Source organism: Lepidochelys kempii, chromosome 13 (assembly GCF_965140265.1).
Source record: "Lepidochelys kempii isolate rLepKem1 chromosome 13, rLepKem1.hap2, whole genome shotgun sequence".
Lineage (NCBI taxonomy): Eukaryota > Metazoa > Chordata > Testudines > Cheloniidae > Lepidochelys > Lepidochelys kempii.
The window spans coordinates 28,008,091-28,031,266 of NC_133268.1; the positions used below are offsets into that span (position 1 = coordinate 28,008,091).

The following is a 23,176-nucleotide window of genomic DNA, read 5'->3' on the forward strand; positions in this document are numbered from 1 at the left end:
CTGTCCTCCAGGCCAATGCAAAGAGAGACCGGGGGAAGCTGACAGATTAGGGGAGAGTTCTGCATTATGCTTTTCCTTACCATTTCACCCAGTGTCCCGGAGCATTGAGTTCTGGTTTGTTTGAAACAGGCTGTCTTGTCTCGCTGCAGACGTTCACTCTGAAGAGGGGTTTCAGAGTAACAGCCGTGTTAGTCTGTATTCGCAAAAAGAAAAGGAGGACTCTGAAGAGGGGAAGTCTCTAGCGGGGGCCCAAGCTGGTAGGGACCTGCTGAAGGAGCCCCAGTGAGAAGCAGAGGCACTGAAGCCAGTGGAGTTGTGGGGCTCCCCCTTGAGCACAGTGCAGACACGGGGCGTATTGCTGAGAAGGGCACAGTCCCAGACAGACAGCTTAGCACATGCTGCGCCATTGTGATGTGGAGATAAAGCCTGAAGGGATGAAATGAACAAGCTGTGATTCCAGGGTGATGAGCCCCATTCCCTGGGAAGATATTGGAATTCAGAACCTGGAACAATGGGGCCAACCTGCCTCTGGCCTTTACGTGATGCATCAAGATGACTGTTCAATAGTAACAACAATAATGTCAGATTGAGCCCCCCAGGACCGGGGCCAGCTGGAGCAGGGAGTGGGGCTTGGACTGTGATTGTGAGGTCAGTGGACATGCAGTGATCTCATTGGTCAGCTGTTCAGAGCAGTGGGCTGATCAATGGGGTGTCACCATGCTGATGCTCTCATGTCTCCGTGGTTCTGTTGGGACCAATCCCTGCCCCTCGGGCTCAGCGTTTCAGGCTGCCCCAAGGAGAGGCTCAGACAGCAAGGACGCAGAAACAGTGATGGGGAATGGGGACCCTGGGCAAAGCACAGACCCTCCCACTGGCGAGTGCAGGCAGAGTCTCTGGACCAGACTGATAAGGGGCTATGGAGGTGACTGTCCATTCTGCGGCTCTCCTAGGTTCACTCCCTGTGTGGGGGTGTTATTGGAGATGGGGCTGAGGTGCAGAATTCAGATCTGTGTTGAGATTTCTCACACCCCAAAGGGACGGGATGGGGTTTGGCTCTCAGGTTTTGGTTCAGCTGTTTGTAGAGAGAGAAAAAGAGAGAGCTAAACCTAGACATGTTGATGAAGAAAAGCCCCAGGGGTAGAGGGGAGCTTGTTCCACTCACCCTCCCATTCAGAAGCCATTTTTCCCTTTTCAGTACCTCAGGTGTCTAAGCCCAAACTTTTCCTGTGAAGAATAATAAGATGATTCAGTGGGGAGTTCCTCAATCCACCCCATGACTTTGGCAAACTCCCAGTTGTGGAAAGAGAAGACACAGAGTGGAAATGGAAAGACAAGGCCTGAATCCAGATCAAGTTTGTTGGACTGATGAGCTCAACCTTTTGGCTTGAGGAGAGAGTTCAGCAGAAGTGCAGGAGTGTCCCTGGGCAGGAGCAGTCCTAACAGGGTGTGCAGGTGGGCATGGCAGCTCTGGGATAGCCCACTGGGGATGGCACCACCTGGCCATTGCTATCTCTCCAGTGATGAAGGGGAGACCCAGTCAATGCCTGGAGGAGCTGGACACTCTTGTTATAATTGTGTATTTTGTTTCCACAGATGGAACAGTGCCCCAGCATCCTTAGTCCATGCAGACAGAGAGTGGGAGAAGAAAGAGAGAGAGGTTGGAGCCAAGCCCAACAGAGCCCCAGTGAACAGTGCAGTGAGCGTGGTTTTTTCTTACACAATGTGGATTCGCTCCAATGGGATTTTCCTGCACATGTCTTTTGCCTTATTCACTCTGAGCTGTTTGGGGTGGGGTCATTTTGGAGTTGTGTTGTGTCAGCACACAGCACATTCACAGCACTAACCCCATCCCTGACCTGCAGCCTGATTTAGTGTCATACAGACCACAAACTGTTCCCTTCCACTTGCCACGTTCCCTCCTTTCTAGGCCACAGAGAGAACAGGAAGCTGTGTTTCCCTTCAACATACTCATCACACTTGCAGCTCTGCATTAAAACAAAGACTATAATCAATCTCATGCTTCAAGGCTTCCACCAGTCACCCGCAGGGGTCAGGAAGGAAGTTTTTGCTTCCTGATGCATAGTTGGCCAGCTGTATTATGTTTTTTTTCCCCACCTTTCTCTGAAGCAGGGGTGGGCAATAATTTTCGCAGAGGGTACACTCCTTTAATTTTGGTAAGTCATCATGTGCCTCATATTTCTACTATATTAATGGAGGAGGTGTGGGGTCTGGGAGGGAGTTTGGGTGCAGGAGGGAGCTCCGGGCTGGTACAGAGTGTTGGGGTTCAAGAGAGGGTGAGGAGTGTGGGCTCTCAGAGGGAGTTTGGTGCAGGAGGTGTCTCTGGACTGAGGCAGGGGATTGGGGTGCGGGAGGGGGTGTGAGGTGCAGGCTGTGGCTGGAAGGCGCTTACCACAGGCAGCTCCCGGCCAGCAGCGCAGCAGGGCTCAGGCAGGCTGCCTGCATGCCGTGGCCCCACCCTGCTCCCGGAAGCGGCTGGCAGCCTGCTGCTGCTGGCATGTTTCTGCGCGCCCCTTCGGGGCAGGGGGACAGCAGGTCTCCATGTGCTGCCTACGCCCACAAGCACTGCCCCCATTGGCCAGTTTCCGGCCAATGGGAGCTGTGAGGAAGGTGCTGGGGGTGGGGGCAGTGCGCGGAGCCACCTCCCTCTCCCCCCTCCCCCCACCAGGGCTGCGCAGAGACATGCCAGCAGTGGCCAGCCCCTTCCGGGAGCGACTGGGGCTATGGCAGGCAGGCAGCCTGCCTGAGCTCCCCCCTGCACCGCGGGACTTTTAGCAGCCCGGAGATCACGAGGGGGCAGCCAAAGAACCTAGCAGGCCAGACAGGAATGTTAGATGGGCCGGATCAGGCCCACTGGCCGTATTTTGCCCACCCCTGCTCTGAAGCATCAGGCATTGGCCACAGCTGAAGGCAGGACACTGTAGAAGATGACCCAAAGCTCTGAGGTGGTACAGTGAATCCTCTCTTCCCAGATGCTTAGCTGGTGAGTCTTGCTCACATATTCAGGGCCAAACTGATCACCAGATTTGGGGTTGGAAAGGAATTTCCCTCCAGGTCAGATTGGCAGAGATCTTGGGTTTTTTCTCCTTTCTCTGCATCATGGAGCAGGGATCACCATTCTGGGACCATCTGTAGATCCCATCTAATCAGCTGCCTGTCAGTGCAGGGGTCTCAGGCACTGCGGGCACCACTGTCTCTCCTGTTCTCTGCCTGCCGCACACGACAGCTTATCTCCTGAGGTCTGAAACGTGGACAAAATATTTGGCTGTGGTTTGGTCAGATAAAATCTGAGGTATCTTTTGTCTTTAGTTATTTGTAACCAGGGCACGGGGAGGGAGAGTGACCCAGTGAGTCAGTGACAGAGTTGGGCATACAGCGGAGGAGCCCTGACTCTGAGAGACCTTAGGGTTAGAGCATTGTCACCAGCAGGTGCCAGTCTTTGGGATCAAGAGAGGAGAAGGCCCGTGGTGCTGGGAGCAGGCGAGAGAGAGCAGGAGGAGTCAGTGCTGTTCCAGCAGCAGAGAGAGGAGGGGGAGCGAGAGCAGCACCTTGAAAAAGAACGGGCACAAAACTCAAAGGGGGAATTCATGAGGGGGCGATCACAGCTGCAGCCCTGCTGTGAAATGGCTCCCTTGGTGCCCTGAGGAGGGAAGGACAGACACTGGTTACTGGAAATTTGGGCAACTCTGGGTATGTTACCAGTGCAGGAGGAAACGTTGGCCTTTCCTCCTGGCTAGCAACCCTCAGCGGGGAGCACTGGAGGCCTGAGCAAGGGGTCGGGGCAAAGTTTCTACACCGGTTAGAGAAGAGCTGTTACAAAGGTACTGGACATCCACTGAGGCCCATGGCAGATGTGGGTCGGGCCAGGGATAGGAGGTCTGAGCTAGGGGTGCAGACAGGACTATCGGAGACTCAGTTTTAGAGCAGGAGAGTCATGGTCTCCTCCACAAGCAAAATGGAGGCCCAGGATCTCTCCCGAAGAAGGGGCCAGTCCCAGAAAGATTGCAACAAGGCAGGGTGGGATGCAGGGGGACCCGACAGCTGCCCAACCAGCCTGCTACAGCTGTATTCTTTCTCGGTTTCCTGCCCTGGCCAACTAACTCTTTCATTTTTTGATCCCTAGTGGTACAGCATGACCAGGAGAGACATGCATCGAATTATCCCGCTGCTCCCTGGCTAGAGCATTGCCTTGAGAGGTGGAAGATCCCTCTTCAAATCCTTTCTCACCCTCAGGCTATGGGGGAATAGAGCCTGGGTCTCCCACATCCCCAGTGAGTGTGCTGTCCACTGGGACCTGCCTGCAACTGCTGCTGTTTTGTGTGGAGTGAGGCAGGTGCCAAACTCATTGTCCCAACAAGTGACAGGTACCTGAGCTGTCTGCCTCCGGGGGGCTCCCGGCTGTGGATCACTAGCAGAGATCAGCCCCTCCCTGCAGCCCTGACTTAGGTGCCAAGCTCCAAGAGAGGAGCAGGATTTACGACTCACCCCTGGCATTGGCATCTCCCGTTTGCTAGCTGAGGTGGCCCTCTGGCTTTCATGGGTGGCATTCTAAGGTGCCGGTCCCCATTCATTGTATAGGGAGCCGTGGTGCCTAACTCAGGCTCTGTGGCTCCCAGTGATGTTCCTGTCATTTTCTAGGGGCCTGAAATGTCGGTGTTGCCATGCTCAGCATCGCAATGCCTGAGTGCCTTGTAGATCCAGGTCTCAGATACTATAGTGACGAGCGCCATAGAAAAGCCCATGCAGAAATGAATAACTCTGTCTTCAGAGCAGGGTTTGAACAGCGTGCAGTAAATAAGGCCTCAGGTTACACACTGAACAATGAAGATAGAACAGAATAGTGAGTAGCGGCTCATTCAGGGAACACTTTTCACCCCATGGACTGAGTGTGTAAGAATATAATCTGGGACCATGTAACTAAAGACTGGCTCCTCATGTATACACACACACACACAAGGGGACTTACTTAAGGTGGCACATGAAAATCTTAATTCTGGAATTTCCTACCTTTTGTGTACTTGACTTTGCAACCTTAATAACGTTCTTTTAAAGTAGTTACTTTTTGGGGGGGTGTAATAATTTACACAAGCTAGGTGGAGACTTGTGGGGCTCTGCTCTGTGAGGGGGAGGAGAAGCAGGAATGATGGGGCAAAGTTAAGACTGGGGGGGATTTCCAGGTTTCCTGAGGGTTTGCACTAACTGTTAATTTTCCCATTTGCCAATTGTTTGGCATTTTAACACCGCTCTTTGGAACGCGTTGGTTTATTTGCACCTCACATTTCTCTCAAACTTGGTTGTCTTTGGGAGCTCTACTTAGAGGCTTGGTTTAGCTGCGGAAGGGGGGGGGGGGCTGGTGCAGGGGGCTCTCTGGCTGCAGGTTGGGAGCCCTTGCGCTGGGCTGGCTTTTTTCTTTGTTTCATGACGGATTCTTGGAAACAAGTCCAAGCGGTTATTTAGTGCAACACGCAAAGCTGCCAAATCCATGCCCCTTTAGCAAAAGGGCCTAGTGCCCACCTCTTAGGAGGAACTTAGGATCCTTCCAGCAAAGCGCAGAAGCTATAGGAGTTGGTTGCATTTGGCCGTAGACGTTTCAGGCCTTTAACACAAGATTTGGGGTCCTGCTGCACCGCCCCCGTCGCCCGCCCGCCCGCCGCCACTGCGCCGCTCTTGCCCAGCTGCTTGTGCTGCCCTGGTGCCGGTGTTCAGCGTGCAAACGGCTTCTCTCCTTGACCGCAGGGCGGGGGTCCAGGCCTGCCGCCCTGTCCCTTGTTTTCTGTCCCCGCACCCCCGGGGGCGCGGCGTTCAGTGCCCGTGCTAAGGCGGTGACTAGCCGGGGCCTGCTCCGTGGCTAGCCCCTCTGAGGCTGGGGCCATCCCCGCGGCACGCCGGGGAAGGGCGGGCTCCCCACCGAAGGCAGCGGTTCCGCGGGGGGGGGGGGGGGGGGGCCTGGCAGCAGCCCGCGGCCGGGGGCTCCCGGAGAGCGGCGCGCCGCGGAGCGGAGCAGCTGGCTGGCGTGACCCGATCCCCGCTCGCGGCCAATCAGGCGGGCGTGGAGGCGGGCGGGGAAAGTTGCCCGCTGGAGGCTGGCCGCGGCCGGAGCATCTGGGAGCGCCAGGGACTTGCTGAGCCCCAGCCCCAGCCCCAGCGCAGCAGCCCCGGGGCCGGCCGCCGGAGACTCCCGTCGCAGGCTCCAGCCCTCGCGGGACCGGCCGGGGGCGATGCTGGCCTGCGCGGAGATGCTGACTATGTGCCGGCTGCCTGCCGAGCCCACCCCCGGCGCCGGGCGGCCCCCGCAGCCCCGCGGCCAGGGGCTCTCCCTCCTCCTCGATGTAAGTCGGCGCGGGGCGCGTCCCCCCTGTGCGCGGAGCGGGGCGAGCGGGCGAGCAGCGTCACGGTCCCTCCCCGCGGCCCCCAGGTCCGGGGGGCTCAAGCCCAGGCGAGCCGGAGCCGGGGGCTGGGGGCCGGCGGCCGGCTGCGGGCACTGGGCTGGGCTGGGAGCTGGCGGGGTCCCAGAGGGCAGGTGGAATGCCCCGCAATGGAGACTTCTGACCGGGGCTGCCCCCGGGCAGGACCCTGCGGGGGAAGATGCTGGTTTAGTTGCTGTGACCCGTGTGTGTGTGTGTGTGTGTGTGTGTCTGCCCGCACACACCCACCGTGATGCGCACCGTCAACGACCTGGGACCAAGGGGCACCTGCAAAATCTGCCTTCAGGGGCACAAGCAGGCAGTGGGGTGGGCAGAACAGGTGTGTGAGTACAAAGGACAGAGAATTGTGTCTTTGCATCCCCACGTTTTGCGTCCATGAGCTAGGTGCCCGGGGTTGAAAATTTGTCCATAATGTGCAGTGCCATCATTTGGACTGGGAAAGAATGGGGAAATCCTTGCTTTCTCCTACGGAACAATGAGCAGTTCCTAGCATTGTTCCCTAACAATACCCACGCCTATTTCATCCCCCAACTTTGCAAAATGCTACTAACTCCTCCATCTGAGGGCAAGCTTTGCGGGGGGGGGGGTGTTGTTTTCCTTCATTGTCATGCAAGTAGAATAGTACGTGTTTCTTTTTCAATCGGTAGCCTGGGAGGAGGGAAGCAGATTTTGTTTTTTTGGGCTGGTCAATTTTCATGAAGCTTGAGCCCCAAACTGAATTGTGTAATTGTAACTAAACCTACAGCTGCTCCGGAGGTAAAAGTCACCAGAGCGTGGTTTAAAATCTCAGCTGGGAAATCTATGTTAACAAAGGTTTATTGTAGCTGGCAGTTACACACTTAACGTGGGTGATGAAGGGTTTTCGAGTCCAGTTCCAAAGAGGACTGCCAGCTGGGAAACATTTGAAAGTGTCTTTGCTTTTAACGTGCTGTGTTTACTGCAGAGTTGTGGGTATTGTCTGATCATTGTGTGCCCTGCCTCTCCCTCAGAAACTAAGAGTTAAAAGCAGCTTTGAAGTAATGATCTGACTTAAGGCTTCCAGGCAGCCCTCCGATGCTAGGAGCTGGCTAAGAGCAGCTGTTTGGGCTTCCTGCAGCTGTACCTGCAGTGGAGAACTTTCCGTTGATATCTTTCATCTTGACATTCAAAGCAAAGAGCCCATTGTGCGTGATGCTCTGCTCCCCTGAGTGCACCGGAGAGACTTTAATGGAAACCCCTGTGGCTAATGGTACAAAAGTGAATTGTATGAAATGTTTATGAAGCCAGATGCTGGAGCTCTCTGGCTCCTTGTGAGAGGTCTCCATACCTTCACACCCAGGCTTTGCCAGTTCAGCCTCCACTGCTCACAAGAGCAAAAGACTTTAGGAACAAACAGCCAATTGGCTATTGTTCCTTTTGGCTCATGGATCTTAGTCCTCAGTCCTTTCTCTTGAATTGTGTATGCTGTGGAACTGCTTCCTACTTAGACAGTAGCTCGGAGCTGTGGAAACCACTGCCCAAGGCATTGTCTCCTCCAGAGGGTCTGACGGGTACCCCCAGAGTCAAATGTGCCCAGCTGACTCTTAGAAATGTGGCCTCCTGTGGCCCTCTGCCTGTGGCTACACGGTCACCCGCTGGGCTTTGTGCAACTGAGTCACCAACAAGAGACATCGCTCTGGAAGATGTAACTGAAGTACCAGCCCCAGTTATGGGTTTGGATTGATTTTTTCATTTTCAGACAAGCAGCATTTCAGCTCCCGGCTCTTTGCCTGGCTGTCAAAGTGCTGGTCACTCCTGTTTCAGGCAGAGGCCACCTCTCTCCTCCTCCCCTTTCCGAGCAAGTGAGGAGCCCTTCCTCGGACTGAAATCAAGCTGGTGGTGGGGTGGCCCAGTAGCTAGGGGGAGGGTTTAATGCTGACAGATGGAAATGAAATCGAAGCTTCGGCCCTTCCCTGAGGCAATTTATAGCCAAGGTAACCACCAGGGACAGAGTCCAACAGGAGGAGCATGACTTGCAGGTCTTTGGAGCACTGCTGGGTCTGGAGCACAGTTAATCAGCATGGCTCAGCCAGAACCAGTGACGTCTGACCAAATAAACTGTTCCTGTTTGCACCAGTAAATAAATCTGCAGGATTTTGCTTTGAAAACTCTAAACTGAGGATAGACAGGGCTGAGGAGGTGTTATTACACTGGGAGCAGGGTCAGTATGTCTGTTGTGACAGGAGCAGCTAAGTTTCTGGCTAAGAGTAGAGCAGACATTTGGGCTGGGATTTGCAATAGACCCTAAGAGAATTGGGTGCCCAAATCCCAGGTCAGCTGAGTGCCCGATTCCCAAGGCTGCTTTGCAAATTCCAGCCTTTGCAGTTGATTTGCAACGTTAGGTGTTTGCAGCTGCGCACATATATTTGCAGGTATCTAACTTCTCGTGTCAGGTGACCACATGTGGGAGGTTGGTGCTCAGGTACCCTTGAGATGGGCACAGTGTACAAGCCTGTATAGAATCACATGAGTTACCATATGTAAATACCTGCATGTAACTGTCCGTGCTGAACTTTGAAAATCTGGCCCTATTTCAGAGAGAAATAAAGTGGCAGAGAGCAGTAGACAGCAGTCCTGACAGTCCCAAGTGTTTAAAAATAATCATGAGTCAGACCTCCAAATATCATATATAAATAATGATAATAAATATTGGGTCATTTTTAGTTTGTATTCTGGTTTCAGATCCTTTAGGGATCATGTTTTCAAGCTTTTCTCTGCAACCATGTGGGCAGGAAACTCACTTTAAAAAGAGCTGAGATTCTCATGTAGTCACATGACTCCAGGAGCTGGGGCTTTAAGGAAAGCACCAAATAGTGTGAGACTCATGATAAAATTGTGAGAATTGTCAAGTGCAACTGTTTAAAAGTGACACCCACTAGTGCTTGTCTAATCTAGATGCTAAAATATTGACATGCTGTCTGTTTTATCCGCTGGAATTACACCCCCTATTCTAAACATGTCATGAACCAGTTGAAATCAATCCTATTTGCTCAGGTACGGGTGTCTGACAGACACCTCAAAGACCAGGTGTGGCCCAGTGACTTATACCATCCATGGCTCTCTTTAATATAGAAGTCCTCTTATGGACGTGGCAGATCCCAGCATGCAGTGCTCAATCTTGATCTCAGTAGCAAGGGTGCTCGTCTCAAGGTGGAGCATTGCATGTTGGGAAGAGTAGTCTCCGAGGGAAGTAATTTAGGTGTGCCTCTGAGACTGAAGTCTGGGTACCCTTTTGCTAGGCCAAGAGCATCTGGGCAGCTTTTAGGGTGAAATCCTCAGTTCCTGTGCAAAGCACAAGTCAACTTGGGTTGCATGGGGGATGTCATCCTCCCTCCACCCACAGGCAGGGTGCCGGATGTGGATTTAAACCCCACTGGGGGTTTGTGGCCAGTGGGTCTGTGCAGGCAGCAGCCCCACTCTCTCTGTGCCCTTCTCCTTTGGTTCCTGTCCCCCCAGCTCCTGGGAGAAGAACCCCCACTGAACTCCCCATCCTTGCATGGCTGCTCCGCTTCCTGGGCTGCGCTGCCGAATGTGATCATTTCACACCATTTGGCTCGTCAGGAGTCAGAGGGGCCGGGAGCAGCGACTGCTGCCCAGCAACAGGGTGCCGATGGAGAGGCCCAGCCTGAGTACGCCTAGCTGCTCATCTCAAAGCCATCGTCACTGCAGGTTGACTTTGAATGGCAGCTTGCTGTGCCAACCATCAGCGTCGGTGGGGCTATTTGTGAAGTGAGTGGCTATGCACCCTGAGTAAGGGTGGTGGAGTCGGGCCCTACAGAGGGTTGAGATTGGGATGGGAAAATCAGGGCCGAGGCTGCACAGCTGGTAAGTGGCCCCTGACTTTACAGCTGTGAGAGCCTGTGTTTGCAGTTTCTGTCCTGGGGACAGTCACAGGGAGGGGCGAGGGGAATGTCTGAGGCATAACTCAGGACCATCCCAAGGCAGTGGTGTGTTTGCAGAAGGAAGCCATAGGAGTTCCCTTCCTCTCTGCTCACTGCTCCCCAGCAGCAAGCACTCAATAGCTGCCCACCTGGGAGTGTATTTTTCAGTTCTTCATCCATTTTGCTGTGGTTTGCATTAGCACTTGCTAAATATTGGCCAGGTTGTGCCTGTGCAGGTGATGGCTTCCCCCTTGTTTCTCCCAGGCAGGGGCTGGCTGCAATTGCAGCCCTTGCACTCCCCTAAACACAGGACTGCAAAGTGTTAACTACACCAGAAAGGACAGGCAGAAGGAGGGGGTCATGGCTGTCCCCTCCCCCATTGCAGTGACTTGGAGAGGAAGGAGGTTCCAGTGCGTAGGGCTCTAGCCACGACCAAGGTTCAATTCCCAGCTCTGCCACAGACTGCCTGTGTGACCTTGAGTAAATCACTTAGTCTCTGTGCCTCAGTTTCCCCTCCATATAATAGGGATAATAGCTCTGCCTTACCTCACGGGGTGTTGTGAGGATAGAACTATTGGGGACCGTGAGGCACTCAGCTACTGCAGTAATGGGGCTTTACCTAGATAGAGTGCACAGAGCGTCCTCTTAAGGAGCAGGAGCTGCACTCCCGCAGCACAGGTGATCCAAGCACCAGTCACCTTGCTTTGCAGCTTTCAACCCTCTCTGTGCCTTCCCCTTCACCTCATCTCTAAAGCAGCTGAGAGATGGGTGGGTCACCCCTGGACTCCTGCACTTTCCTTCCCTGCCTGGGCATCAGGGCAGAGCTCTGTCCTGTATGTTTGTTTCAGAACAACCTGTGTGTTCCAGAGAAGGCTGGCGTGATTAGAATCAGAGCGAGAGATCTCAGCCAGTGCTGGGGCAGTAGCTTGGCCCATTGCTTTGCACCTCGCGTACCTCCCTGCCCTATCCGACATCCGGAGTTCTTGCAGTGCGGCATTTGTAGCTGAGCTTCCTATAAGGGAAGATTGTACGGAAACCTGAGGCACTTAACTTAAGCTGGAGCCACATCTCTGACCTGGCTCTGGCTGGAGGAGCTTCCCAAGGAATAAAGGGGGAACTGAACTAAGGGAAGTGATAATGTGACAAGGAACTTCTTGTCTCTAAATCCAGCTCCTATTCAACTGGGGTGAGCATAGTAACTCGCTTTTCATGCCTCCTTAAGAGCTTAGGTGCCATGAGTTTGCAAGACAGTCCAGTTCTCAGCAGACCTGGACATTGAAACAGCAAAGATGCCCAAACTGATGCTAATTGGCAGTTTCATTGGGGAGGCTAAGGATGCATTGTGCAAAAGAAAGACCTCTCTGCCCCTAGCCCTTTCAGCTCACGGTTGTGGGGTGTGAGGCCTGTGGACCTGTGACAGGCCTATGGCCTGTCATAGGATTTCAGTCCGTAGGACTGTCGAGCCAGCGTCAATGACTGCATGAAATGTTCAGCTGGATGGAGCAGGCAGAGCCCCACTTGAAAAGAATGGTGTGGCTGGTGAATGCTGCATGCCAGTAAAAATCCTCTGGGCAGCTGCTTTATTACCAAACCAGTTCATCAGAGCACCATTAGCACAATTAACCCCCGAGGCACGAATCTTGTTACCACCAATCCTAGAAGCATCCAATGGCTGCCCTTGTTCTCATAGCTTCCCTTGGACCTTCTGTTTGGTTTCTCTGCTCATAGGTTAGTCCCAGAGTCAGGTGGGAGGATTTTAACACTTCCACTTTCAGCACTGAGTAACTGGACAGCTTCCAAACAGCTTCGCTGAGCTTGGCTGTGAGCAAGAGCCTGCTTCCTTCCATGTCTCCTCCACTGCCAGCCTCACAGATCAATACATGTCTGCATCTGGAATGATAAGCAAGAGCGTGTTACACATGAGAGGTACGTGTTAATACACTGCTAGTCTAGAGCCACCTCTCACGGTGTGTCTCCAACACTTTACAAACATCAGTTAAATGAGTATCACGACCTACCCCTGGGGTAGATTGAGACACACGACGGTGCTGGGTAGCTAAGTGTAACTGTAATTATCCCTGTTTTACAGATGGGGAAAGCAATGCACAGGGATTTTAAGGGGTGTGTTTATAAAGGGTCTCTGCTTGTTTGTTCCCACATGTCTGCATGCAAGCAGATGCGTGCTTTAAAAATTCTAACCTGCGTGCACATGCTTTCAGTTGGCTGATCCCTGTAGTGCAGATCCACACACCTGTGCCCTCAGAGGTCTTAGACTAGTGACTGGCAATGCACACAGGAGGTGTCTGCACCTGCCAGGTGTGGCTGCATGCACGTGCATGTGGAGAATGGCCTTTGAACATGGATCCTTAAATGACTTGCCCAAGGACACCCTGATTTGGCCCAAGACAGCCAGGAGTCATTAGCTGTCCCTGGAGTTGGACCCAGAAATCGTAGTCTCCTTCTCTCTGTGTTACAACCCTCACCACTCCAGCTGGTGCTAATTAACACCCTGTTTGCATGCAGTCTCAACAGAGGCGCCAAGGACTGAACGGGTCCATAGAGAAGGAACTGTCCTATCAGCCATAGATTAGTTCCTCCAGGTCAGGACTGAGGCCCACGGAAAGGCAGCCTGTGGAAACCTGATCCACTGTGGACTATACCAGGTTTAAACAGAGGCCATTAGTCTCTAAGGCTTCCCAGCACCTTTGAAATCAATATAGTTCTCACACACACACACACAAAATGAGGAGTCTGCCTCCCACTCACTTGCTCTTAGCCACTGGACATATCGGTCTCCGAGATTACAGAAGATTGAAAATAAAGAGCCCCCCCTTATTATCTCTGGGACTGAAAGGGCGTCACCCTCCATCCGTCCTTGAAGTGACACCCTGAGCTCCATCCTGCGTGGGTGAAAATTCTTATCGTTTCCCTGGGCCAGGCGCATTGAGGCCTGGAGGGCAGGCTTAGCCCAGGTGCCGCTGAAGATAGATACACCTGATGTTCCTTCCTGTAGGCCGTGCTGGGGAAGGATGGAGGTGGAGGTCAGAGAAAGCAGAGAGGATTTCGGAAAGGCAGGCGACAGAAGGCTCCGGCTGCTTCGGCCTGCCCGGAGCCTTGGCCAGGGCTGTGTTCATGGCTCTAGCACAGTGGGGCCCTGCGAGGAACTGTTTGCCACTTCAGCAAGCGACTGCAGCCTGCAGTGTATCTGGCAGGCTCCTTTGTTGTGAGCCTGATGGTGCCCGTTAGAGAAGTGAGACCCCAGGACAGAGGGGTGGGCAGACGAGGGGGGGCAGACAGTGGATGGAGGGACGGTGGATGTAGAGTCTGCTGAAGCATCAGAGGCCTGAAAGCCACACCAGGATATTGGATTCCTTAGACAGAGAGAGAGAGAGCACAGGGCTTGTACAGCGCGCTAGGCTGGCTCCTCTGTGCTTTCCCCTGTAAAGGTACTAGAGGGCAAGGGCGAGAGGAGAAAGGAGCGAGGAGAAGAGAGAGCAGACTTGAAAAGAGGGGTCAAAAACAGGGAGTGGAAGAGGAAGGAAGGCAAGGGATGGAGAGAGTATTTAGAGATGAGACACCCCCTACCACACCAGTCGTTATCCATCACCTGAGACATGCAGGCCGCCCAAAGCACCAAAGTAGCCTTCGCCGCTGACGTTCATCCATTGAATGGCCTTGGCAGACGTGCAGAATGCTAGGCACCAGAGCCTCCTGACAGCTTCCCGCTGCCAGCTTGCCACCCACTGCCCGCTGGCTCCCCCTACCCCCTGCTGTCTCCCCCCCATTCCCCGCTGTCTCCCCCTACCCCCTGCTGTCTCCCCGCTATCCCCCGCTGGCTCCCCCTACCCCCTGCTGGCTCCCCGCTATCCCCCGCTGGCTCCCCCTACCCCCTGCTGTCTCCTCCCCATTCCCCGCTGGCTCCCCCTACCCCCTGCTGGCTCCCCGCTATCCCCCGCTGGCTCCCCCTACCCCCTGCTGTCTCCCCCCCATTCCCCGCTGGCTCCCCCTACCCCCTGCTGTCTCCCCGCTATCCCCCACTGGCTCCCCCTACCCCCTGCTGTCTCCCCCCCATTCCCCGCTGGCTCCCCCTACCCCCTGCTGTCTCCCCGCTATCCCCCGCTGGCTCCCCCTACCCCCTGCTGTCTCCCCGCTATCCCCCGCTGGCTCCCCCTACCCCCTGCTGTCTCCCCCCCATTCCCCGCTGGCTCCCCCTACCCCCTGCTGTCTCCCCGCTATCCCCCGCTGGCTCCCCCTACCCCCTGCTGTCTCCCCGCTATCCCCCGCTGGCTCCCCCTACCACCTACTGTCTCCTCCCCATCCCCCACTGGCTCACCCTACCCCCTGCTGTCTCCCCGCTATCCCCCGCTGTCTCTCCCTACCCCCTGCTGTCTCCCCCCCATTCCCCGCTGTCTCCCCCTACCCCCTGCTGTCTCCCCGCTATCCCCTGCTGTCTCCCCCTACCCCCTGCTGTCTCCCCCCCATCCCCAGCTGGCTCACCCTACCCCCTGCTGTCTCCCCCCATCCCCCGCTGGCTCACCCACCTCCTCTGGCTCACCCCTTGACAGCTCACCCCACTGCACCCAGCTTAGATTCTTAGTGACATAAATAACAAGGGTCAGACTGGCTGCTCTGCAGGCTGTGTGCTCCTGGGTCCAGAGGCCTGGCATGGCCAGGAGGAAGCAGTCATCCTGGGAGAGCTGCCAGCAGTGCAGAGGGTCAGACTGACAGCAGGATTTATCCAGCCAGCTCAGTAACAGCCAGAGCTCATAGTTAGTGCGACCCCACTGCTGTTCTTTAATAGCACATTCCGGGGGTGCCCAGAGGTCCCACTGGGGAGCGGGGTGTCCTCCCGCCAGGCAGTTGAACAGACGTGTAGGTAGCTATAGCTTCTGCCCTGAGGGGCTTGCAGTGTAAGAAATCCTCTCCCGTTTGCTTGGTTTATTCCAGTCAGAAAGCTGCTGGAGGAAGCTGCTTGATGCCACAGGCGTCTCGGGGAGTGACATGAATCCAGGCGTCCCTGTTTGCTCCCTCCCCTGCCCCCTGCACCTAACTGAAGGGATTTTAAAAATGAGCCAGTTGTGGCCAACACAAAAGGCAACGACAAACCGTCCATGAGCTCAGCTGAGGACATGCTGGCTCGGAGCTGGCAGCGTGGTGGCTTCACGCCCCCAGGAAGCCCAGGTCATCCGTGCGTCCAGCCGGGAGTTTAAAGGCCAGCAATTCTGGGATGGGCGTGGGAGAAGAAAGCAGGCCACTCTTGGCACCGGAGAGGATGCCAGCTGCATGCTGGTAGGGGGAGCTGGCAGTAGGTGGTGCCATGCAATAGCAAGGGAGGCTGGAGAAGGTGCAGGGCTGCCAAGGGACAGGGAAATAAAGAGGGGGTTTACTGTTTAAATTGGATCTAAATGTCCATGTTTGTGGGTGGGTTGTTGGAGCTCATTCCAGTGCGGCATGCTGAGCTCGAGGTGAGGAACGCATGCCAACAGGCAGCAGGCCCGTTTAACCTGACCCTGGCAGGCCTCTCTCTGGGCTGCTAAGGCTGATGTACTCTGGGGTCCTGCGCCAGCCCATAACCCAGAGGCATTGTGCAGGCAGAGTGCACCCATGGCAGAAAGGCTGGAGTCATTCCCAAGTCTCAGAGTAACAGCCGTGTTAGTCTGTATTCGCAAAAAGAAAAGGAGTACTTGTGGCACCTTAGAGACTAACCAATTTATTTATTATTTAAAGCTCATGCTCAAATAAATTGGTTAGTCTCTAAGGTGCCACAAGTCCTCCTTTTCTTATTCCCAAGTCTGCGTGGCTAGGTTTCCATTCTGTCCCCTGGCCCCAGCAGCGTGTCTCACATAAATACGTCCTCACAACCCCCTCCTAAGGGCTGGATTCTGGCCCGTACCCTGGGAAGGGTGGACGAGGGGCTGTGCAGCGGCCGGAGCCCTCCAGAGGATCTGACTGAGCCAGCCAAGCAAGCCCCCTGCCACCATTGCAGAGAGGTTCCTCCTCTAGACCAGCCTCTGCCCTCTGGTGCAGAGAGAGGCAGAGGCAAGTCCTTTATCCTAGCCTCACCATGCCCCCTTTAGGATATGTCTGCTCTGCAGATAGGAGCATGATTCCCAGCATGGGTAGATGGCATGTAGCCAGGAGGTCCAGGCGGGCTTGTACGCAGGCAGCTACCCCCAGCTACACTATTATTAGTGCACTAGCTTGAGCAGAGATGGCCCGTGTCTACCTGAGCTGGGAACCATGCTCCCAGGTGAGCACAGACATACCCTTAGACAGCTCTAGGATGACTAGGCAGGAGCAGGGACTGCTCTCCCCAGTGGGACTGGCCACACCCTACACTGGGGATTGAGGGAAGGGGAGTTCCTTGCATCCTATCAGATGTCACTTGGAATGGTCTCATTGTCCCCAGGAACATCTAATCCTCTTCTGAACCCTGCTGAGCTGCCCCAGTGCAAGCAGTCCAGGCTGGGCACTCCCCTCACGGGCTGGCTGGAAACCAAGATTTCCAGTTCATGGAACAGAGTGAGTTTTATTCAGAATGGTTTTATTCCACATCAGGATGAAACCGAGACCTTGTGACATTTTTTGCAAACAGAGAGCCCCTCACTGTAGAATAGCCAGTAGCCCAGTGATTAGGGTACCCAGCTGGGCTGTGGGAGACTCAGGATCAAGTCCCTGTTCTGTCTGATTCAGGCACCTAAATATCTTTGAGGATCTGGACCCAGGAGGCCTGCAGACTATCCCACGCACCACCCATCACTTGGGAGGCAGCTGATCAGTCACAGGTGGTGTCGAGCCCACCGCCCTTAAAGAGCCATCCCACCCTGTGACACTGACCTGGATAGACGTGGCTTTCACAGATCCCTGAGGTTTCCAAGACACTCAACAACCTTTACAAACCATGGGCTAGGTTTTCACAAGACCCCCGACCAGACTTGCAGGAGCTCTGCACTCAGAGTTGGAGCCAGATTTCCAAAGGAGTTCAGCCCGCCACTGCTCCACTTTTTGGAAAATCAGGGCACTAATTTGGGATCCTCTGTACGAGCTGAGCTCTTCTGTACAGGGAGGATCCCTGGCCCAGATGTGTGGCTGCACATGGTTGACGGCTCTTTGTCAATAGCCTGAACAGATCAGCCTCACATGCCGCAGGGGAGCAGAGCCGTGCAGGAACGAGCCATGTTTACAGAATCACTGTTCTTGATCATCGCTGCACCCTGAGGTCAGTCTTCAGACAGTCCTGGGATTCCCTTTGTAGATCAGAGAAATCCAAGTCTTCTCAGGAAAGAGGTGAAAGGTGGCACTGTGCTGGAGGCTCAGCTTTTGCTAATAGCCTCCGAAAGACAGAAGAAAGCCTTTCTCTCACAGCCATAGGCTTTGAAGTGTTTGGCATGTTTATGCTGAGACAGCAGAACCTTCCAGCTGGTGTGGTGGCAGAGACGCCCCACTCAAATCGTGCACAGCAATAGCAGATGGGATGTCCATACGGGACGGCCAGGGAGGTTTTTTTCTAATCTTTTCCCTGTTCCTCCTTTTCTGTAATTTTCCCAGATGACCTTTCCCTCAGCATGTTCTGCCCGTTTATCAACAGGGAGATTCATTAAGGCAGCAGCCTGTTTTCCTCACTGCTTTTGAATTCTGGTTTCTTGAATGCCCAGTGTTCTGCACAATGGGTGGGATTTTCCACAGCTCCTTAGTAGCCCCTAGAAGTGACTTTCCTAGGGCACTTTGGAAGATTGCACACAACGTAAAGATCGTGTCCTAGCCTCATGTGAATCCTTGCCAGAAGTTTTACACCTATGAACTCCCCATAGGGGGAGGGGAGAGGATCTGTGTGCTCGCAACTCTGTTCTCTCCTTTTCTTCAAGTGTGGGGAGTTGGGAACTTCTCTTCCCCCCCGTCCCTCCACCCAAGTATGGACAGCACTGAAGCCTATGACGTACAGAGAGGTTTCAAGGATCATTTTATTTATTTTTGGAAAGTACTTTCTGATCTTTGGATAAAGGAACTGATTGAGTTTGAAGTACAGTGTTTATATTCCAGTATATTTCCACTTCTGAACATCTCCAGTGCCTGGGAGACTTTTCTGCACTCCAGTGCTTCAGCACTAGGGACTCTGTGTGAAATCTTACCCTGTTGTGACTGCCAGCCCTGGGATCTGAGAATCCAGCCGAGTTCATGCATTGTTGTTAATGATAAAGGTTCTGCATTCAGCGCAATTCTGCTGAAAATGTGAGAGCGTGAATAGAATCCAGCTCGCTGTCCCAGGGCAAGAAGGAAACAGATGGCACTAAAAACCTCCTTTCCTCCCTAATTCATCAGGTCACTTGAGCAAGATGGTGCCAGTTTAGACACTTTCCTGACCCTTCAGAGAAAATCATTGTAGTGCCTACCTGGTGCTCTCCCAGGCCTACTTTACAACCAGAAGACAAACTAATGAGCCCAGGCCCCATGGGGTGGGTAGAGCTGCGCTCCTCAGCCACTGTACCAAAGTTATGCCAAGGCTGCTGCTTTCCTTGAAATCCTTTCCTTGTTCTCTCCCTGCCCCTCTGTTTATTGTCCATCGGATCTAAACCTGGATTGTTAAGGCTGGCTTATCTTCCACCCACTCCGCCAGAATCGTCCCTGACCTCTCTGTTGTTATGATTAAGTCAGAGATTTTCCTTTCTGTGCTTCTCAGTCTCGCTCTCTGGCTCTTTGTCAGACTCTGGGATGTTGCCTTGCAGAAATGTGAGTTCCTCTTTTAATTCCCTGGAGGGATCCCGTCTGAGAGTCCAGGAGCTGAGGATGTTATCTTGCCCTGTGGCAGCGGAGGAGCTCCCAAGGCACTGAATAAATTCATAGGGAGCTTAACAAAGAAATGGCTGTTGCTTCAGCACTTGCTCTCTCCCCTTCAGCATCTTTAGTCTATTCAATTGACAGCTTCTCAACGCAGGGACCGGGGCTGTGGCTGGCGGTGAAAAGTACCAGAAAGCGGCTCTGGAGGGAGACTCGGCATTACCTGCTTTGAGGGAAGGCAGCAGCAAAAGCATCTAAGGGAGACTATCTCTCAAAATACATGGTCCTATTACAGGATGATGGGCCCCTTTAAGAGGGGGCAGGGGTCCAGTGCACCTGTGACTGATTACCTGCTGCTCACTTAGGCTTAAGGGAAAGCACCTGGGCCGTACAAAGAGGGAAGGAGGAAGAGCAGGCTGGGGCTCTCCCCCAAATGAATAGGGGTCACGTTGTGGATGATTGTGTGCTGTGGGTTAAACACAGGAGAATTAAAGTGTCTGGGGAGAGAGTCAATGAAGCACACAGGGAGGTCTCAAAATGGGGAGCTGCTTTGGGGATTGTAATTTTCAATCACGGGTAGGCGGGGCAAACCCCAGCACACGGATCCCAGGTGCAGGGGACTGGATGAGTTCTGGCTCCCTGTCATGGCCTCGGGGAGCTCTCACTCCCCGCTGTGGGCCCAGGGCCATGGTCGGGGCACAGAGCTTCTCCAGTCTTAGGGCCGCAGGGGTGTGGGAGAGAAAGGAGCAAACAGGTTGTGGGGGCTACAGTGGGGGAGGGGGGGTGCAATGGGGCGGACCGTGGATGGAACAGGTGGGGCCACGGGGGAATGGGAAGAATGGGGTGGGGTTGTGGGTGGGGCCACAGGCAGAAGGGGCGGAACGGGGGCAGAACTGCAGGTGGAAGGAGTTGGGAGGGGGTCCCCACTTGCTCTGGCCCAGGGCCTCACGAACCCTTAATCTGCCTCTGGCTGGGACATAACAGACTGATGATGGGAAACATTGATCCAGAGCCACTATGGTGAGCCATCGGGTTAGTACAGCCATGCGATAGGTCAGGGTGTTGGGGCTCTTCCCCTGACGTGCTGTGTGACCTTTGACATGTCACATGACCTCTTATACCCATTCTACAGTCGGGCAAACAGCAGCCAAGTCGTGCTTCCCACCGTGTTGTGTGTCATATGTGACATTACTCAGAGTCCAGGAGCTGAGGTCATTACCAGCCCTGCAAACGAAGTGCCGCTCCCATAGCACCAGGTCTTTCACTCGGTCTCAGCTAGGGCCCAGTCCTGCAAGTCTTACTCAGGTGAGCCTCTCTCACCCATACCTGAAGTGAGGGCACCACCTTGCATGAGGAAAGGCAGCAGGATTAGGCCCCTACTGGTGAAAAAGGCTGAGTATTCAAACCAAACAATTATTTTTAAAGGGGAAAAATACACCAGCTTCAGGAATTTAATTTAAAAAAGTAACTTCCTTTAACAACCCCCGTCCCGCCCACAGCACTTAAAATAGAATCTTACAAAATGGAAAAAACGCACTTGCTAACTGCCTAGCCAGGGGCTAATTTGGGCTGCGTGTAGAGGATTGCGATTGCCATTCTCTAGGCCATTTGAAGACATCAAGACAGCACTAATTAGGGTTCCTATTATTAGTGTGCTTTGTTCTCAAGGAATCTAGCTGCGATAGGATGGCAGGTTATCATTTCACCTGTCGGATTTCATCCCTGCAGTGGCTCACAGCAAGGAAGGCCTCATGCTTCACATGGGGGGCTGGGTTTGTTTCTCACACTCTAACAGAATTATCAGCTGTCAGACAGATAACGAGGAGAGACAGCATTTGATTGTTTTTATTGACCAATACATGGGTTGAATGCCTAGCAAGCACAGGCCCCATGTAACATCCCGAGAGGCCTCGGGATGGCTGTCTCCGGAGGTTCTTAAGCTGTTGCTTGATTTTTCTTTTTGGGAAGTGGTAAAGAAGGGGAAACAGGCAAAAGAGGTTCGTCTGCCTGTTGTTGTATCATTCCCCAGGTTAGCACCGATGGATGGATTTAAAGGGAGGGGCTGTATTCGCAGCTGGTGTAGATTGGCATTGCTCCATTGACTTTAATGGAGCTGTGCCATTTTATACCCATGGAGTATATGGAGATTGGAAATAGGCACTTGCCTCTGAGCTCTGAATCCTGCTCAGGGCTCTCTAGGGACTCAGTTACTCACAGATTAGCCCTAAACTCATAGATGGTTTCTGGCGTGATGTGAATTCAAAATCTGCTGTACAAAGGAGGAGACCTGTAGCTCCACCAAAGGCAAACTCCTTCCTTCCTCCCCTAACTCCTGGCAGCTGTTCTGAGCAGGGCAGGATCATTGTAAATACAACAGCAAGACTATGGGAGAGCCTCCCTGCTTCCAAAGTGACTTTTACCCCAATGTTCAGGGTCTGCACAACGAACATGCATCACTTAGATCGCATTTCAAGGCTTCCTAGGCACAGGAGGCACTGGGGTGAGTTCCAGGGTCCGTGGTGGTGGTGATGGGAAACTGGTCTGGTTAGTGGCTGAAAGGTGAAAGAGAACTGATACATATACATATAATAAAATAGGTGCTGAGAACAGGGTTAATAAAAGAGATGGGCCTGAACCAGACAGATCAAGTCTTGCGGTGCTTGGATCCCTGGGGGAGGTTTGACTCGTTGTAGACAGAGCATTTGGATCTGGACTTGACCTTCCCCTAAGTTCAGGTGCAGTTATCTGTCTGGGGACCCTTGTATCTCCCTCGCCACAGGGTCCGAGCGCCCCACAAACATGAATGAGTTTATCATCACGGCACTCCTGTGATAGGGAAGTACATCCTTACTTTACAGAATGGGGAAACTGAGGCACAGAGCGATTAAGTGACGAGCCCAAGAACACAGAGAGGGTCAGTAGCACAACCGGGAATTGAACTAAGTTGTAGACTGGTATCCTAACCACAAGACCAGCCTTCCTGCTTAGAGCTTGTTAGGGCTCAGATCTAGCTCTAGTTAATAAGACTTTGCACATACAGCTCTTGTACACTGGGAGTGTCTCCAGGCACCCTGCAAACCTCACTGTAGCACCCTGGGAGGTGCTGTACATAGGGTTTACCAGTTGTGCTTGACAGACAGAGAAACGGAACCACAGAAAGATGAGGTGACTTGGTCCGGATCTCACAGTGAGTCAGTTGCAGAGCCCAGGAGTCCTAGCACCCAGTCCTCTCATGTAACCAGTAGGCCCCATTCCCCTTCTGGAGGACGAATCAAACCACCTGGAGAAAGGTTTCAATTTTCTATAGCTATTCTGCATCACCTTACAGAATTGAGGAGAGACATCTACCCCTGCTCTGGAATTCTATGGGGTGGTTAATAGAGACCCATGGAGAGGATTTCATTCTCTACTGAGTTCTGTAGGGTTTTAGGGCCATTTCACAGGCTTCTAGAGAAATGTCTATAGAAAGGCTTCTCTATTTGATGCCTGTTCCATTCTAAGGCTTTTTTCCCGTGAGGATCCTTCTCATATCAAAGGGCTGTAGACACAGAACAGTCTGCAGTGTGATCAGGATGCATCTCTGCGAGCCCTGGCTCTTTGCACACAGTCAGGCTCCTAGCCTAGTCTCACTCCCTGAAGGGATGCAAACCAGAAGAGAAGGCAGTTGCCAAGCCAATGTCTGTTTAATAAGAGGGCAGCAGGCTGTGAATACAAAGGACAAAGAGCAACTGGTATGGTGATGCCAGCAGTTTGCTAGGTGATGCCACCAGACTGGGTACAGTTGTCTTGGCAGTTACTCAGGTGCACCCATGGGAAAGAGGCGGAGGAGGGAGTTCAGCATTAAAAAAAATCAGCAAGAGAGAAATGAGAGGGGGAAAAACCAGTTGATGTGGGGCAGATGCTGCCAGGTTCTCATGGCAGGAAGGGCCTTTCCCAGGTAATGATAGCCAGAAGCTGTCCTGTGGCAGTGAAGGCCCGCACTTGCCGAGCAGCATCACGAGCACTGGGCCAATCACTGATTTTTGGGATTGGCGGCAGTTTTGTAAAAACCAAATTTGG

The 23,176-nt window shown here is 53.5% G+C and overlaps 1 protein-coding gene across 3 annotated transcripts in view; it reads left to right on the top strand.

Annotated features, from left to right (window-relative positions):
- The first annotated feature begins 5,957 nt into the window (after positions 1-5,957).
- The window catches only part of NECAB3 (N-terminal EF-hand calcium binding protein 3), a 105,473-nt gene continuing 88,254 nt past the window's right edge, over positions 5,958-23,176 (top strand). For 2 of the 3 annotated variants that reach the window (XM_073309904.1, XM_073309906.1), the window contains exon 1: positions 5,959-6,347. In XM_073309904.1, coding sequence (XP_073166005.1) covers positions 6,237-6,347 — 111 coding nt within the window. In that variant the 5' untranslated portion in view covers positions 5,959-6,236. Of the gene's footprint in view, positions 6,348-23,176 lie in introns of all 3 variants that reach the window. The other variant, XM_073309905.1, reaches the window with a different exon arrangement.